Below are 19,428 nucleotides of genomic sequence, written 5' to 3'. Positions count from 1 at the left end.
ATAATTGTATAATAATTTGTATAATCTGATTGCAGCAGTTATTCGAATAGAAGACGTTTGTGAACGTTTATATGTATATTGTTTTTTATGAATGTGCCTCGTAATGTGCACGTTTTATTTTTCGTCCAACCTCATATATAATGTCGAGTAAAATTCATGGCTGCAAATTTAAATCCATATGTGAACAACATAATTCTCGACGGAATTAAATCTTTACCTTCCTCTACTGACTTTTCTACAAATATTGTAAGTATACTATTATAACGTGCGTTTTGATCGTAAATTCGTTACCGCAACAAATATTATTATATTGTTTGGAAAACTGGGAAACTGTATATATTATACATGAAAAAAAATTGTTTATGATCAGGAAATGTGCGTACGATAGGTAATTTGTTAATTGTGTTTGCTATAAGTGCAATAATTGCAATTGCATATTATGTTGTACGTCGTGTATTATTATAGACGATGGAACGAATATATTATATTATTATTGTATTCGTTTTAATTACCATATTATATTATTATGGCGATAAACTTCGACAAAGAAAACGGCTGACGACGATAAAGTCGACTGCACTATAGGATAATATATAGTATTATACACTGTAACTGTTGCAATAATATTATTTGTTAATTGTTATCGTCGTGACACATTGCTCTCTTACTACAAGGATGTTTTTTTACTCGTTTCAACCGATAGTCGTTATTAAAAACAAAAACTCGTACGAGGCGCAATATCATTTATACCATAATTCAGTACGACATTCGTGTAATATATTATACCGCGGTATAATAATAATTGCTGTATAGGCCGCATACGAAATAATGCGCCTCGATCGAGTATCATAGCGTTTCGTTCGCGTGCGGGTGCAGCGTGTGCGCCGAGTTAAGAAACTATGGTTTAGCCGCACGTCTGGATGAAAACTAAAAGCCGTTTTAAACGACGATCGTCGCGAGATATAATAATATATAAAAGCAATAATAATAATAAAAATAACTCCGAACGCAAATCGGCGGCGGCGGACTCGGTAATTGCGTCTTTGGTCCTCCACGCACGTCGTGTATTAAAACCATTAAAAAAAAAAACCGCAAATAAATATTTTTCCTTGCTCGTCCTCGCACGACTCTCCGTATATATTATTATCGTCGTCGTATACTCGGCCGTACGACTCTGAGGGCGCGATAGTTCTACATCTCCGCGAGAATTTTACGATAATATACATTATCATTATTATTATTATTATTACGGTCTGCGGCACTGAAAGTGTACCTACTAAAGTTCGAGTATACCGACGCCGCCGCCGCCGCCGCCGCCGCCAACGGCACGTAATTACCGACGTTTGGCCGCGCCGTCGGAGATACAGATCTGCGCGGGGCCGTGTTACGCACAACGCCGCCACCGCGCTATATATATTATTATTGTGTATCGGTACTTATATATCTAAGCCTGTGTCAGTGTGGGTGTGTGGGTGAGTGTGTGTGAAATAGGCGCGCACACGATAATAATGTAATGCTGCGCAGACGCCGCCGCCGGACGACGACGACGACGGGGTTGTCAATTAAAATGGGATTTTTTTTCTATTTTTTATTTATAAAACGGGAGGTGAGTGGTGACCGGGATCGTGTGATCGGCGAAAAATGCGGCAGAGAGAGAGAGTGTAATAATAATAATATTATTATATAGCTGGCCGTGCGCTGCAGCGGCACTGCACAAGGCTCGCCGCCGACTATTGCGTCGTCGGGGTGGAAATGATTATTATAATGATTCAGCCGACAATTATTATTATCCAGCGGCGGCGGGAGGAAGGAAAAGTTTGAAAAAAATATATTATAATAATTTATAGATACCTACACACCGCGTTCGGAGTGTTCGGACTAGCGCGGTCGAGGCGAACGAATCCAAAAAAAATATATATAATATATTATATTCTGCTGCAGTCTGCACGGTTATACCTTTATGCAAATCCCGCGGTCGCATTGTGTCCGAGCCGCGCGTGCGTATAATATACTACCTACATGTTATAATCGCTGGACAGAGCTGTGTGTACATCACTTTAACAGTATATCATAAACATGTACGCATATCATATGCATCGTGTGGCTCGTGGTCGTAAAATATTTAGTCCGATTTATTGGCCGACGCGCACTGTGCGATTTCTCGAGATCACACACACCCGCGACAATACCGCGAGCACCCGGTATCACAGGTGCCTACACTGCACATATTATAATATATAGCTATTATATAGCGAGGCGTCGTATTATAATAATATATTATAGTAGTAGGTGCGCGAGAATCGGTGACAGCGGCGGCGTTTGTCGACATTTAACGACGTTCTGTGTTAATGTGTTATCCTATAAAGAATAAATCTAGGAATGGCCGCGAGGGCGCCCATCAATCAGAACCCATAGTGGGATGACAGTATCATCAAAAAAATAACTAAGAACCAACCAAATTGATTTTATTAAATAACGGAAAATAAATAAACAACACAGATAAACGATGTACCTATGTGTCATGTATTATAATATCGTCAGTAAAAACAGTTTATTATTTACAATTACAAACAATTATAACCATTTCACATTTGTCTAGGGGGGTGACATGTGAACCCCTTGCTCTTGAGAATGGGTATTTTTGCATGTGACATAGGTATTATCATATAGCTCTCATTAAATATTATAATTATAATATTTTACGCGCGCTGCGTCTATATCATAATACTGCAGGTGCCATAGGCATTTTTGTGAGGATATCATGTTGCGATTTCAATAATTCAAATCTCCTCCAGTATTGGCAACGCGAAATTTGAACGACTCTCTGCTAAATAGTATATTTTTATATTCAACGGGTCTAATGTTTACTGAAACAAGTGTTTCTATTCTAAGCCAAAGATGTGTATTTAATGAACTAAACAATACTACAGTTAAATATAATATGTTGCATTATTGCATACGTGATGCGTGCAATATTATGCAAAGTCGTGCATTTTTTATATACCTATTATCCATATAATACGTGCAACTCTTAAAAATTCTAAAAATGTAAAACTACGATATTAATAATTTTTTTAAACAGATTATAAAATGTTTTAAATAATAATAACAATAACATTTTAATCAAAAATAATTATAGTATATAATTTAAAGTACCTATATTGTGTTCTTTGTTGAAATAAACGAATCGATATATTATATAGTATCGCAAACAAATGGATTGAAGACCACAACAATTAAAAATAACCTATAATCAAAGTAAAAGTAAAATTATTTGAGTGCAATAAAAAAAACTCATATAAAAGCTTAAAATGTTTGACAATCTGTCAATCTCCAATAATTGGCCTATGTAAACTTATTACCTAGTTGACTAGTTATAATTAATAAACTATTTGAATGTATACTTTGTGACAGTTATAGTGTACGAAGTGTTTTTAATCTTTTAAATTCACTTTATGTCAATTTGTTACATGAAGATGTCAAAAGGTTTGTTCTATACATATTTATATCGCTTATAACACGAAAAGTACAAAAACGATATACTATTATTATTTATTATACTATAGTATAACTTTAAAAAGAGTCATATTTTATTTAAATTTAATTGGGTTATTTATTTAATATTTTTTCTTCTCTTACTCGATCGTATAGATAAACTCGACGCGTAAGATTGCAGTATGTTTGTAGAATAGAAAATAATAATATAATATAATTATTATGATTTACATAATATTGAAATGACTCGAAAGTGTATAAACCGTATTTGTTTGTTCCGAAAAGGATGGTATTGTACAATATAATTACCTATTAAAATTATATTACCGTCCTGGCCGTCTCTATAACGTTTAATATAGTCTCCGGGAGATTCGATCAGAGTAATAAGTATATAATAATAATTTTCTTTTTAGTCCGTCGTTTTGTACATTTTACTATCGAGTATTGTACTGCTATATTATATGACAGGGCAAAAGGGGTCACCAATTAATATTTTCGGAACGCCACTTTAGAAGTTCAGGAAGTTTTCTAATGCCATCAAAATGTAATATACATGTTTAATCAATGGCAAAAAAAAATAAAATGAAAACTATGATAATATCAAATGATTCACCATACAAAATGATAATAATAATTTTAAAAAAAAATTCTTGTCTGCGGTCCAGATAAAAATTGGTTCACGGTTCGCCATTTGTGACCCCCTGTTCATGGCGTATCGTTGTCGGCGACGTCACCCATGGTGTATTTTCGAGTGAGATAGACCTATAAATAAGCGAATATGTACGTTACTACACGAGTACACGAGACGTATTATGTAAACGGTCGTATAAAATATGAGTTCCTTTACGGAATCAAAATTTTTTGTAAATACATATAAGTTCTTACCAGGTACAACAATATTATATTTGATATTTAAATTTCTTTCCAAACAAATTCACATTCCACCTTAATCGCAGACATATTATTGAGACTGACAAATTATGTGTTATTGGTGTTACAACTTACAATGTCATCAATCGACTTATGAAAGACTAGACATTTTTTTTGTCTCGTATAGAATCTAATCATCTAATCCACCTATTTAATATACTCGTGACATTTTCAAAAAACTGGCCCATCATTACTTTTTGTCACACAGACACCGCAAGTAGGTTATTGTGGTGGATAAGGCGAGGTGTCCGCATGTAATAACAATAATAATTAATAATAATGCGTCACATTATCAACGGCAGCGGTTTATATGCATTCGTCGCGATTTGTTTGTTCTTCGAAATTATTAACAATCCTAAGGCAATAGTTGTAGACACGCGCAGTCTCGATTGTTGTAACATAATAATATAATTCCGGAGAAGTAGATCGCGTATACTTATATATATACGTTGACTCATACGTCAATGATAAAAACGCGAGAGTTAACGTGTTGCGATGCGTTTTTTTTTAAAAAAAAAAAAACAACTCACTATCACTAATATTTTTCCACTTACGCGCGTTTGAGAGATTCGATCGATCCTTGAACGAGGACTTTTGTATTATTATCATTGAAATGCACGTTATTATTATACATCTACTCTGTCTCTACTGCTCCATAGCTACTTTACGACGTTTCAACGGTTCCGGCGGCTGCAGGGAAATGTCGATTCTGTTCCAATCCGAACCTGCAGAGAGTGCTACAACTTCGCTCAATCATAACTCCGATACGTATCGTTTACTATATTCGTCTGTACGAAAACATCACCTACGGTGATTTCTTTCCGTCGGACAATCGGCCGTCCTGCAGGTCCCCGCGATGTGATACGCGCTCGAACGGTGTACGACGCTGTCGGACCGACTTCGACGACAACGTGGCGCTCAGCGTGCGTCCTCCGCGCCGGGTGGTCGGTCCCTACATCACACACACAATATAATAATATATTAATATATGTATATAATACATGTGTGTGTGTGTGTGTGTGTGTGGGTAATAGGTATCGGGACGCGGCTATAGCCTGACGCCCGAAAACCATTCGGTCGATGATGGGCTTGTTTTTTCTTTTACACCATTAAACGCCGCCGCCGCATTGTGTTTTAACAAATTTTTTTTTTTGTTCTCACCGAAGACTCGTACAATAATAATAGTAATAATAATTATAAGGTTGTAATTGGTATTACATAATATTATTATTATTATTATTATTATTATCGTAAATCGTTATGTTGTTTGCCAAACGCCGTGCAACAAGTAACAACTATACAATAACAACAACAATAATAATAATATAAACGTACGAGTCTTGTAGAAATACTATAGAGGTACCTATAGTACGCTAAACGTGTTATTTTATAGTTTCTCACCACGTCGACGTGTAGATCGACGTATATTATTGATATATGTGAGATATCGAACTAATGTGGTATATCGTGTATGAGATATCGGGCTTGCGATAAACGCGGTTAGAGGTCGATAAGAACCTCGATGATTTCATTGGTAAGCCAAACTACAAAATCAAAGTTTAAAATTGTGTCATATTTCATGATTTGGCATCAAACTCGTGTACCTATAACGAAAAGAGACTCGATAAAAAAATGTATAATGACATTTCAATTTCAATTTATTATTGATGTCATTAGATCCGGTAATATCATATGTATACGTTCTAGCTATACATAAACAATAATATAATTTAATATTAAGATCTTACGATTTACGAGACCGACAGGGACGCAGATTTGACGAGCGACGCTCTCCTCGGCTCATTAAAACCATCTGTTCCGGCGCGTCGTCTGTTCCGATTTTTCGCGATTTACGCGTACCGCACACGCATCGATTTTATTTGCCCCGACGACGCGGCAGCGGCCAATCAAACGCTCAACGGAGGCCAATTAAACGAGCACGTCACGTAGGTTAAACGACTGCGCGACGACGTCCAATTATTCGATATTATTATATTATTGTTGTTGTTCGTCGGCGAAATATCGTTTGCAAATATATATATATATATATATACATATTATATACGCACGCAACGTCGTCCTTGGCCGGTCGAGCAATAATTTCAGAAACAAACGACCGGCGTTACGGGGCCACACAGTGCGCTCGCGGCGAGCTGGCGTGCAATAGTACCTATATAGACTTACTGGTACAACTAAATAACTATATACACACATTACACATAATATATGTATATTATATGTTTCCCGAAACCTGCACCGCGTGAAACGAGAAGGACTTTTCACCAATCACCGCCTTTCCTTAACGCGTAGGCGATATTATGGTCTTTGGTCGTTCTAATAACCGGCCGCCAAATCTGCTGCAACAGCGACGGCGGCAGGGTTGTTATTATGTTTAAACGTTTGTTTAAAACATCAAAAAAAAAAAACCAATGATTTTTTTCCAACCCTGGACGACGTCTCTAAACTGGCTCTCTACATGACGTGAACTCACGATGTATAATTTAAGTACCCTCTGCGAATTTATCGTTGTCGTTTTCTTCGCGGAACTAGATAATATTTTTTGGATTGATTAATAAGGATGAGAGAATTGTCGGGGAGGAAAATTCCACTCCCTTCGACCCTCATGATGCACACCCGGCAGAGGACACGACCGTCGGGCTTTACTCGCGGGCGCCGCCCAGTCATCGTCGTGTAATAATATTAAACTTAGGCCGTATACCTAATGTAGGTATAATATTATTACCTATATCGTAACTCGAGAGGAGAATCCAAATACACCGCGACGACGAAGACTGTAAACGCCTTGTTTAGTCGGTTATATTATATGTATATAGGCATCCCACGGTGTCCATTATTAATGATCCGCCGGGCGTCCGTCACATATCATACACGAACATACACTTCACACCTATCCGCCATCATCGACGTCTATAAGCATATAATATACGCCAGTCATTAAACCCATCTTCCGAGCGGCCCGGTGCACATAATACGATATATTATATTATTATAGACTTTGTATTACATATCGTTATACCTAAATGTTATACGAAATATCAATCCTATATATATATATATTATTATTATTATACCAATAAAGTAGAATTTTTTTCCTTCACCCGTTTCGTTTTCCCAAATCAATTTGTTCAATAATAATTATCGAGGAATTCGTATCGATCATCACTAGTTTAATATTATAACGCCGCCGCCGCCCGACCGACCGACACCCACTACGCTCGTCTAACCCCGTTAGTGACCTGTGACCGGCTTGTTTCTCTTATATGATATTTTTTTCATCTCGTCTTCTTTTACTACTAATTTACAGCGATGACCGAAACCGCCGGAATAGTTTTATTTTTCGTGTAACCGAAAAAAAAATTACCCACACTCGACGACCCACAGAAATTTGTAACTTGCAAACGGTATATTTCATTATATTCGTTTTCGCGTTTCGTTCTGCCCATTTCGTCCGTTATTTCCGTCTATTTTTCACCATCACTATAATATCGATGTAACAAATGACCATGTTATACTAAGTCACTATATGATGTTTAACAACACAATTTATGTAATATATATATATATTATATATATAAATATGTATGTGCGCTGGATATAAAATGGTCTATATATGTTATAAAATAAAATAATCCATCCCTAAAGGTCGAAAAAAGAACCTTCCCGCTGTTTATATTTTCATTAATTTAAAAATATTATATTATAATAAATTAAATTTTACACACTAACTATTAATTATATAAATATTATTACATTATGCTTATTTATTTTTACAATTGTACCTATATAAGAGCTGCATTTTAGTTGTATGTACGTAATATCAGTTAAATAGTTATCATTATAATTATCTATGTTGTAGCTATTTTCTGGTCCTTGCAGGTTATCTTATTTTCTTGATTGTGGTATGTGTTCAATAGGTACAAATCGTACAATTTTAATTTAATTTGTCCTTTTTCTTATCTAATAAACCTATACAATTGTCACGTTGCTTGTCTGATTAAACCAGTGACTTTATAGCATTATCGAGGTTATCGGTATATATATATATATTTTTTATTGAAAAATAAGTCTTAAAAAAGTTTTGGACAAGTATGTCAAATGACCATCAGACCATGTTTCTAAACTGTATATAAAATTTAAATAAGGAAAATGTTGAAGTGATTTTTAATAATAATAATAGTTATAATAATATATTTTAAAATACGTCTTTAAGCATCGTTTCGACGCAGATAAAATACTAAATTATTATTTTTATAAATTCTGAGAGTATCTTGGCTTCAAACTTTTCACGGTGTCTGCACGCCGACATAATCTAGCTTGATATTATCGTACAAGATCATACTTTTTATTTTCGGTTGATTTGAAGGACCGGCGACCGGCTCGTTGTTGTTGCCATCGTCATAGTCGAAATCCACGTCGAAGTCTACACCCATAGCACAACGGAAAATAATCAATAGAAAATTGAACGTACACAAACAACTTTGACACCATAATAACATCTGCAACGAACATTTTTAGTTTTTAATTTATGTAATGGGTTGGGCTGGACTTTTTTAAACGACCACATGCTGGCAGGTATTTTTAGAATCTGTATCACAGCTAATAACTAAAAATATCGAATTTTAATCAAGTTCTATCAAATTATTTACTAATTTTACTATTAATAAAATTTACTATCACGTGCACTATTTATTTTCTCTCTCTGGCCAAATTGCAATATAGACAAAACACACTCACGCAAAATTGTTTTTGATAGATGTTGAGTAGTCTTAAAGTAAAATTACTAATTAGGTATACAAATTATAAAGAATATACTTTGAGATTCTGAGCAGAGCGGAAAAATGTATTGGTTTTACAATGAAGTGTGTTTTTTTTTCTGTCTGTCAGCAACATTTTGGATAGTAAGCATGCTCCGATTTTTGAGATCAGTACTTTTTCTGATAGAAAAGTGAAACTAGTTGGTACTTTTGGGAGTTCAAAATTGAAAATTCCTAGTAGTTTTAGAAAGCGTCGAGAAAAACTACCGACAAATTACGAAAAACCGCTAAAAATGAGATTTTAATTTCTAACGATTTGTTTGTCACCATCATAGCAACGAATAAAAAATAATATTATAAGGACTACGCTAACCGCTCAGAATCTTTTTTCGTATTCAATGGTTTATTATTGTATTCAAATATAACACATCCATTACAACTACTGTACAGCAGAGCGGTACCCACTTGTCCACCTTTTTTAGGTTTGAACACATCTATATTTTGTATTTTATAATTATTTGGCTTAAAAAATTGTAAATTTAAATGTACCTATAGGTATATAACCTATTAGGTAAATGTTTTTGAAACAAAAATTAGACAAGATAATAATATGTCCAACCTTAAAACTCTATATTTGTTTGAGATTTATGATTTTACTCAAAAATTAATTAAAACATAAAAAAATTGATTTTGCGTGAATGCGCGTGTTGTCCTTATCATGGTCTTGCTATATTGCGCGTGGGTCAGATAGTGAAACATATAATACGCTAACAAATATCTATTAATATTATCATTTAATTCTGACCTTCCATATATTGTAGTATATTTTTCTGCGTTTTGTAATAAAACAATACAAATTATAATTACTTAAAATATTTTGGTTTCTTAATATTTATAATTGGATAACAATTCTTAATTTCGAAGAATATAAAATGTAAAATTGACCTTTTTTTGTAGAACGTGATTCTTGAAAAATATATTGATAACTACCCGAGTCTTTTAAATCGGTACCAGGGCGAGCCAGGCTTTTTTTTGTATGTATAGTAAACGTAGACAAAAAAAGTCTAGCCAAATTACAGCTCTACTGTAAATTTTCGTTCCGTATAGACCTTCAATACTTACTATAGTTCTGATGTAGTATGGCTTCTCAAATTTTTCACTGAAACAAAATACCTATTATAAAATATTCAAATCGATAGTGCAGTCGTCGACACAGCAGGGGTGGAGGTTAATTTTTATCCTATACTTACAATCGATTGCGAAAGTAGTTGTCCACCGGTAGGTGTAATAGGGTGGCGACAAATAATTGATAGCCGTTGGTAAACTGTAAAGAGATTACGATCGAAGATATAAAATACCAAAAATTGAAACAACTGGCGAAGAAGACCACTTGCCACTGTCCGACCATGTCACTGTTTAATAGGAGAAAAAAAATAAAACTACGGACTGGTACTTACAGAAATTGTTTCATTCGGGAAGAGACCGTGGGTGCTATAGTGATAACAGTATACGCTAATAGGCTAATATACACAATAATATTATATTACAATACTTAAATTTAATTTTCCAAATAACTCTGAAAGGAAAAATGCTCACGTGCAATTGCATGTAAAACCGAGGAGAAACCCCAAAGTAACATCGTCGCAGTTACAGAGTAACTAACAAACCCTGAAACAATCACTACAAATACGTCTCTCGCGTAAGAGCCTGACATTCAATTCCAGCTGATGCATTCCAAACCAACTTCACGACGACTCCGAAAACACACTCTTGCTCATATCGAGTCCTTGTATATAAGTACCAAAAAATGAGGTCAGATCGGGGTCGATCGGCGTTACAATAATATAGTAACCCGCTCAGAGTTTGCAAAAGAGTATAAGACAACGGACCTGAAGTATTTGCTGTGATCAAACTCGGTGACGGAAGATCCGCCGCGGCCAAACACCAGGAACATGCTCATCCACACGACCGAGCTGATGCACACTTGTAACGAGAACGAGAACGTGTCGTAACAGTTGCTGCTCATGTACCAGACCCGGTCGTCCGACAGGAGCGTCTGGTTCTGTTCCCTGGACACTTCCTGCACGACGAGAGCCGCGTTGTACAGGTAACAGCGGTGACTCGACTGTTCCACGGCCAGGTAGAACATGACGCCACTGGCCAAGCCCAACACGGCCGTCAGAGCGTACCCGGCCATGTGACTCGCTTGCCACACGATCGGCACCAGATTGGTGTCCCTCAGTCGGACGGCGACCATATTATTTTCTTCGCCATCGTTTTTGTCTTCCGGCTCTATCATAATAATATAGCTGCAAGTTTGGCGTCCGTATTATTATAATAATATACTCTGTTGTTATAAACTGTTTACAAACACGATTTGGTAAAATCATATTATTATATTATTATTATGGTTATCCGTTGTCGGGCAAACGGTCCAATAATAGCGTGCGCATGGGTTCTACACTTTTGGCGGCTGCACCTAAATAATAATAACAATATACGTGACAATATTATATAACTATTCCGTTTAGAATAAAACAAGTTTCAAATCAGTGTGGACTATATTATTATATTATTATTATGTAAAATCCTAGATTATTTTGGCCAAACAAACTACCCATGTAGGTATATTTATTACAATATATTATGTCATATGCGTTTGTCGACCGCGTGCGCTCTACACCGCGTTCATTTTTCTTTCGGGGTTTCCCCCCTTTTTTTTTACTCGTATTATCACGCGTGTTATAATAACGTATACGCGCGCGTTACGTGAATGATAAATACGTAGGAAGTACTTGTTTTCTATATATGTATACATTATACAATATACATAATAATGTATAATATGTATATACGAAAATTTGTGCCATCGGATTTACATTTAAGTTTTCCAAAACGGGCGAAATTCATGTTATTACACTTGTCATTACTATTTATATTATACTCACAACACGTCAACACGCTCTTATGTCTTATTTGAATTCACGCGTGTCCCGGGGACAACTATTTCGGTGAACTCTACGTGCGTTATATATAATTATTCGTTGAATCTGAAAACTTGACGCAAGCCGCGGCATAGGATTTTGATTGAGTTGCGCAGATAGTCGATAATTATTACGATCAATCTATAGAGAAATAAAAATAAAATGAAAACTCATTTCGGAATCTTTGTCAGTTGCCGTTTGTGATAATTATCGGCAGGCTCGTACGGCGGTTTAACGCGCGTCATGCGCGCGACGATGAAAGCGGCGCGAGTCCATAAGGGATCGGTCCCCCGTGGTCTTTTTTTATTAAGGTTTTTTATTTTATAATCTCTTTGCGGCATTAAAAAAACGAAAAGCAATTAAACGTCGATAGGATTATTTATTGAAATCTCGATTATCGTTTCTAGGTGAATTATTTTTCACGAGGCGTTTTGTGCTATAGATCCTACCTCATAGCTATTATATTGTTATTATAATATGATATACAAATCGGTCGGTCAGGATACACTTTAATTAATTGTTGTACACATTTTATCTTATTGTTTGTTATTCTAAAGGCGTTATTTAAATCACCGTTTTATTTTACTTGTATTTCAGTTTAATTAGCGTTACACCTATAAGTAACTTATTATATTACACAGATCTTTCCGTCTCATAAATCATAATAATATAGATGATGGTTAAGCGCACACAAGTGTTAAGTACTCAAGTATGCATATTTAAAGATTTATGGGAATGTATCAAGAATAATCAAAACAATTTCTTGTAAAATATACTATATAACTTACTGCGAACAAAAATACATTAATTAAACAGGTATAATGTTTTCATAATTCGGTAAAACAGTCGCGACAGTAATTCATATTACACCTAATTTGCGCACAAGAGAATACGCAGGTACTACCTATATTATAAAAGGTTTATTTTATTGCATGATACATTTTAAACAAAATCGCACTTAACACTTGTTTGCGCTTAAAATATTATTTTCTGCAATCGAAAGAAATAAAATTTAATTTTGAAAAATAAATGTCACCCTGCAAGTGCTTTTCAATCGGGACGCCCACGAAATCGTCTTATTATGAGAGTGCGAGACGACATGGCGGGGGACACTATATAGACATTAGACACTTCAGTGTATCATAGCCCCTCCGAGTCCCACACGCCACCGGAGACCTGCAGTGTACCTTGTTGTGGTGGAACGAATATATTATTATATTATACAGTCCTTGTACATAATATATAATATGATATACAAATATACAATGTACATTTAATACCCATATGCCGTGTACGCTTAAACCGATCCCCTCGACCTAGTGTTTCTGTTTTTGTCGTTCTTCACACTCGCTCGTGACAGCGGTCGTGTACGATACCTAATCGTATTATTGTTATTATGGTAAACGCGCGCGGAGACTGCAGCAGACCGGCCGGCCGCGGCGGGAAGACGATAGATATCACCGACGATAATGATACGTAGGTAATCCGTCCGGTGCTTCTGGATTCTAAGTTTTACGATCGGTAGTCGATTAAACTGGAGGTGGTCACAATGATAATAAACGAGTGGTGCGCCTAGGCCGGACTACCGTCGTGGTCGTACATAACATAATATTATAATAATATCGCATCGGCGTCGCAGCCCAGCAGCCACACTCTATACAGCAGCTATCCATCAGTCTATATAATACCGCCGCTCCGGATCCGATAAGACGATTATCACAATGACCTTTGAGATTTATTCGAGATGGAGTTTTTTTCCCATCGTTTTCGATCCGTATTCTAATGACAGCCGCAGACGTGGTCAGTGTCCCAAATAGGGGATGGTGGGTGGTATTTTAGGGTGCTAAGCGCCCTCCTAAAAAAAAAAATCAACGAACCTCATAATACCGACTACATTTCCACTCACTTTCCAACAATATTTGTCGAAAATAACGTCCCCAATATAGTTTTATGGATCGGGACGTCTGCGCATAATATAACATGCGGAACTCGTGAAGCCTTACGGGCGGGCTGCAAGTTGCCGTCTGCTGCACACGACTTAAAAAAACATACGTTCCGAGTGGTAAAACAATATCGTTCACTATCGACCGGCCAATTTGTCGAAGTCGTATCCGACGGCCGGGAAACGCAATGATAACTGAAATATAACAATATAATAATATGCACGTTCCTTACACGGTTTTTGTACTCGTGATAATACAATATTTATGAATATTCATATTCTCGTCCGGCACGATGAACACCCGAGATACTCTTTATTATTATTTCCCTTTAAACACACGTGTGAATCTCTTATGCGTCTTGCCCCGTGTACCACGCTGACGTAGTCGGCCGCATAAATTAATCGGTCTGGACGTCCACGAGCTGTGCATTATTAGATGTTCCATTATAACATTATATTATTATCTGGACTCCCCCCCCTCCGAAATGTCTTCAATATGTATTATTTTTAACCAAATATATCAAACCTAAATTCAATAAAATTACAATATATGTTTTGGACACATCCCCCGAAAAAAATTTCTGGATACGGCCTTGTACCAACGGTGTTATCCGCGGTCGTTTTCCCCCGGCATACCTAAAAGAAGAACTTCCGAAGAGCCCCCCCCACACTATAAACACGATTGTTGTGTATTATACACAAACGTTATGAAAATCAAAATTCCGACCACATATACAATATTACTATATTGTGCACCAATATAATAATATTACACTAGACGTTGTATACTTCGATACAATAATACAAAGCCACGCTGTGATGTACGAAAATTCAACGTGGTGGTGTTTAAAGAAATCTGCAAGCGTAAAGACTCAATATTATGAAAAATACAATAATACAAAACAATACATAAAATACAAGAATTAGATCGCAATCGTATATTTATATATTATTAATTATATGTACCTGTCGATCGTATTATACTCTTGCGTCAAGTTACATTAAATTTGTATACAGTTGACGGTTAAATAAAAAAAAAACGATAGGCCAGAGAACTGGTAACCTTAACCTATATGTACTCACTCCCGACTCTTTTCTTCATATTTAAAATCGTTTTATTATTATCATATTTTAAGGTTTGAGAACAAACGATGTCTATAACGTGACTTGTCGCTTGTTTCAGGAAAAAAATGGCGAAGTCTGACGCCACAAGACCGTCGGCCGTACGTGGAGGAAGCTGAACGTCTGCGCGTGATCCACATGCAAGAACACCCCAACTACAAGTACAGGCCCAGGCGCAGGAAGCACAACAAGCAGCGGGCGGGCTCGCCGACTTCCGTGGTCGGCGTGTCGGCGGCCGTGGCGCAGAGTGGCTCCGCACACTCGCCCACGTCCCGGCGCCCAAACTCAGCGGGCCAAATCAAGCTGGTCCAGTACCCGTCCAGCTCGCCGTACCAGAGCTCGTCGTCGTACTCGTCACCGGCCATCCACCAGCAGCAGCCGTACGCGTACCAGCCGTACAGCCCGTCAAAGACGACGTCGCCGTACTACCCGAACAGCGAGAGTCCATACTCGCCCGTCCGCGTGTCCGAGGTCATCACTCCCGAGTCTTCGCCCACGTGCAGCCCCGATCCGGACAAACCCGCCGGCCCGGCCACGGCCACCGACGAGACTGGCGGCGGTGGCGGACAGGCCCCGGACGGTGGACTGCTGCAGCAGCGGTCGGCCAGCAAAACGCCCACGCTTCCCACGCCCGAGCTGTCGCCCATGGAACCGGCCACAGGCGCAGGCAAAGACCCGCACCACCACTCGCATCACCATCAACACCACGGCCACCAACACTTGCACCACCCCTATCATCGGACCGACGTCGTCAAGTACGAACTCGACGACTTTGGTGGCTATTATGGTGGTGGTGGACAGAAACAGCTGAACAACAATAACAACCACCACCGACAATTCAACAACAATAACATTCAGACGTCGTCTTATCAACCGGCTCCCGGTTCGATAGCGGCCATGGGTGTGGCCAAGGGCATGGTGATGATGTGCACCAATCAGCGGTTGGCGTACGAGCACAACAACATCGTGACCGGTACGTTTTACCCTCCGATAGCCACATCCCAAGACCAACAGGTTCTGGGACCCAATTCACAACACCACCAACAACAGCAACAACAACAACAACAACAGCAGCAACAGCAGCAGCAGCCGCATTACGCCAACAGGCCGTTCTATTCGACAAGCGGACTTCAAGCTGCCGGAACCGCCGTTTATACGAGCGGCCTCTCGTCGGCAGCGACCATCGCAGCCGGCAGACCTCCATCCGATGGATACCACGGTAAGTGTGCACGGACAGTGGCGTACCCCAGGGAGGGGGGTGATTAACCCCCTCCCATTTCATTATCCTTGCGGATTCTGGAAGCATTTATTGTTCCAGAGATACAGCCCCAATTGTACTCATCAATATTTCTAATATTTTTCATGTCTCGTTTTACAGTTGCCGGAAGTATACTGCAACAGCAGCAAGAAGACCACCATCACAACTTGCAGGGCTTGCAACAGCACAGACAACAGTCGACGGGCAACGACTACCACGGAGGCGGTGGCAGCACGGGCAGAGGTGGGGGTGGAGGTGAAATCATTGAGATGAGCTTCGACCATCACCAATCGCCGTCGGAAATGCTGTTGGCCAACCTTCAGCGGCCCAGATCTCAGCAATCCGACATCGCGGTGGACGCGTCGTCGTCCGCTGGAGGTGGCTCCGAACTTGACCGGTACTTAAAGTACATGGCCCAACAGCCGGACAACAATCACAACTATCAGCAACAGCAGCAGCAGCAGCAACACAACGTCATGTTTGCCGGCATACAACAATCGCACCACCAACAACAACAACAACAACACCACCACCACCATCTACAGCAACAACAGCAGCAGCAACAACAACAGCAGCAGCAGCAGCAGCAACAGCAACAGCAACAGCAGCAGCAGCAACAGTACAGCTCTTACTACGCGCCGGCAGTGGTTCAACACATCGTGCACCAGGACGTTCACCATCACCACCAACAGCACCACAGTCCGTCGTATCTGCTCAACAACTGCGGTATAAAAAGCGAGTTCGGCGGTTACGCGACTCTGGACGGCCTACCGCCCCAACACTATCCCGACGTGCAGAACGTCCCGGCCACGGCCAATATGCAGAGCGTGGCCGCGGCCGCGGCAGCCGCTGCAGCGGGACAAGTGTTGGCCGCTGGCGGTGGTGGCAAACCGGACGAGGAGTTCAGCGTCATACTTGCGGACGTCCGAAAGACTTGCTACAGCAGTTGAGGTCGTCTGATGATCTGGTTGGCGGGCGTAACGGAAAACGGAAGCCGAACAAATTCGTTTTGGTCTAAGTCCGCTTTTCGAAAATTCGCTCGAAATCAAACTCTACACGTTGTGTACGTGTTCTTCTGGTTGCGATTTTTATTATGATTTTCTATTATTACTATTATTATTTTATTTATTTTCGCAATCGCGTGTAAGAGCGTACACAACATATTATTATTGTGTAATGACCATACACCGTTTACTAATATAATATTATAATTAATTATAATGATGTTTGTACGTGTATACATGTATAATATTCGAAAACCACATAGGCTCTGTGATTATTCGCTTTATCTTGGGCGACGATGTTTTTTTATTTTTATTATTATTATTATTATTATTATTAATATTTATCTGTGTTTATATAATTATATATTTTTATCATTTTACGTAAGAGCCAAGAGTATAGTAGAGCCAAGTGTACGTTCTGCTACAGGGCAACAAAACTCGTGTTATCGTAAACTATATTTTTTATTATATTATTATTACTTATAGCTTTAACGCGTATTGTATTATTACAGGGTTTGTTATGATGTGCATAAAATACATCGTTTTGTGTGATTAAATAATATAATATATTGTATAGACTATTATTATAATATAGATGATATTGTATATATACGTAAAACTTTACAAAGGGTTAATTTTAAATTCCGCTTTTCCACCGCAGTCTCCCTACGATCTAACAACACGTCGTACATAATAAATTATAGGAGTCGTGTCACGATAAAATATGATGTGTATCAAATTTTCTATATAACTAATTTCCATACATACAATATAATAACAATTTTCGGTTGTATTGATATAGTTATATCATTTTGTATACCGTTCTTACCATGCTCGTATTATTGGCTATATATATACTATAAGTGTGTACCCTATATACGTTATGTTCGCGCATGTGTTGTAATTATATTTTATTCCGTTATTCAGTGTAATATGTATAATATGTGTATTTTTTTTTTTTATATTGAATTTTGTAGTACCTAAATATTAATTATACATTAAAATTGCACATTGAAACATTTTATTATTAATTGTTACCTACCTACATCATTTTACAATATTGTTGTAGAGTCGTCCTATAATACACCTATACAGCTCTTTCAGATCAGTCATATTGGCTATATCTTTATAGGTGTAATACCTGTTGAATACGCGATTCCTGTGCGCACTGCAGTACAAAGTGTACATAATATTTTATTTTTACATATTCAATAATATATTCGTGTAAAAGAGCAGTTCAGTGTTGGGTATTATATTATATAATAATATGTTTGAATCAATTAATGTTTCGTTGTTTGCCGTCCGTACAATATACACAATAATAATAATGGATAATGATAGGTGCAAGTTGGAACACATTTGATCGTCCGTTTCGCGATGATTTCTCTCGATTTCTGATGCTACTTTTTGGGAAAGCATCGCATGCGATATATAGGCGTGCGTATAGACTTTCAGAAGCACTCACGTGCAGAGTGCGCAGACTTTAATCGCAAATGCATCGGTCAAATTAATTTTGAAAATTATTATACACTGCAGGTAGGCTGTACATTACTACAGTGGCTGTAATAATTTAATTCGTAATTTTAAGTATAATATGTACCTCTTATTTGTTCTAAGCTAGATATATAATTTGTAAAAACTAACAAGTAAAAGAAAAAGGCATTAAAAAATTGACTAAAATACATTTTATATAATATACTAAATATATGGAATAAAAAATTTTCCCGGCCAGCCGCCAACTGTAGCCAAGCGGCTATAACTTGCACTGCAGCGGCCCACGAACCAATCGATGAGCCCAAAAAATGTTGCACATGCAGCTGCACATGCACCTTCCGCTGCTCCCATGCGACGCTTATGGATGCACGATATATCAACGCCCGCCAGTTTTGTACATTTTTTTGTTTTATCATTCATAATT

At 37.9% G+C, this 19,428-nt stretch overlaps 1 protein-coding gene across 1 annotated transcript in view; it reads left to right on the top strand.

Moving 5' to 3' along the window:
• The window catches only part of LOC132948289 (putative transcription factor SOX-15), an 84,443-nt gene extending 65,900 nt beyond the window's left edge, over positions 1-18,543 (top strand). Inside the window, exons 3-4 of the mRNA XM_061018707.1 lie at positions 15,310-16,467; positions 16,627-18,543. Of these exons, the coding sequence (XP_060874690.1) occupies positions 15,310-16,467; positions 16,627-17,456 (1,988 nt within the window). The 3' untranslated portion in view covers positions 17,457-18,543. The remainder of the gene's footprint in view (positions 1-15,309; positions 16,468-16,626) is intronic.
• The last annotated feature ends 885 nt before the right edge of the window (positions 18,544-19,428 follow it).

The sequence above is a fragment of the Metopolophium dirhodum genome, chromosome 7 (assembly GCF_019925205.1).
Source record: "Metopolophium dirhodum isolate CAU chromosome 7, ASM1992520v1, whole genome shotgun sequence".
Classification (NCBI taxonomy): domain Eukaryota; kingdom Metazoa; phylum Arthropoda; class Insecta; order Hemiptera; family Aphididae; genus Metopolophium; species Metopolophium dirhodum.
The sequence above is the reverse complement of the archived record's forward strand: the minus strand, read 5'-3'. Positions and strand labels throughout refer to the sequence as shown.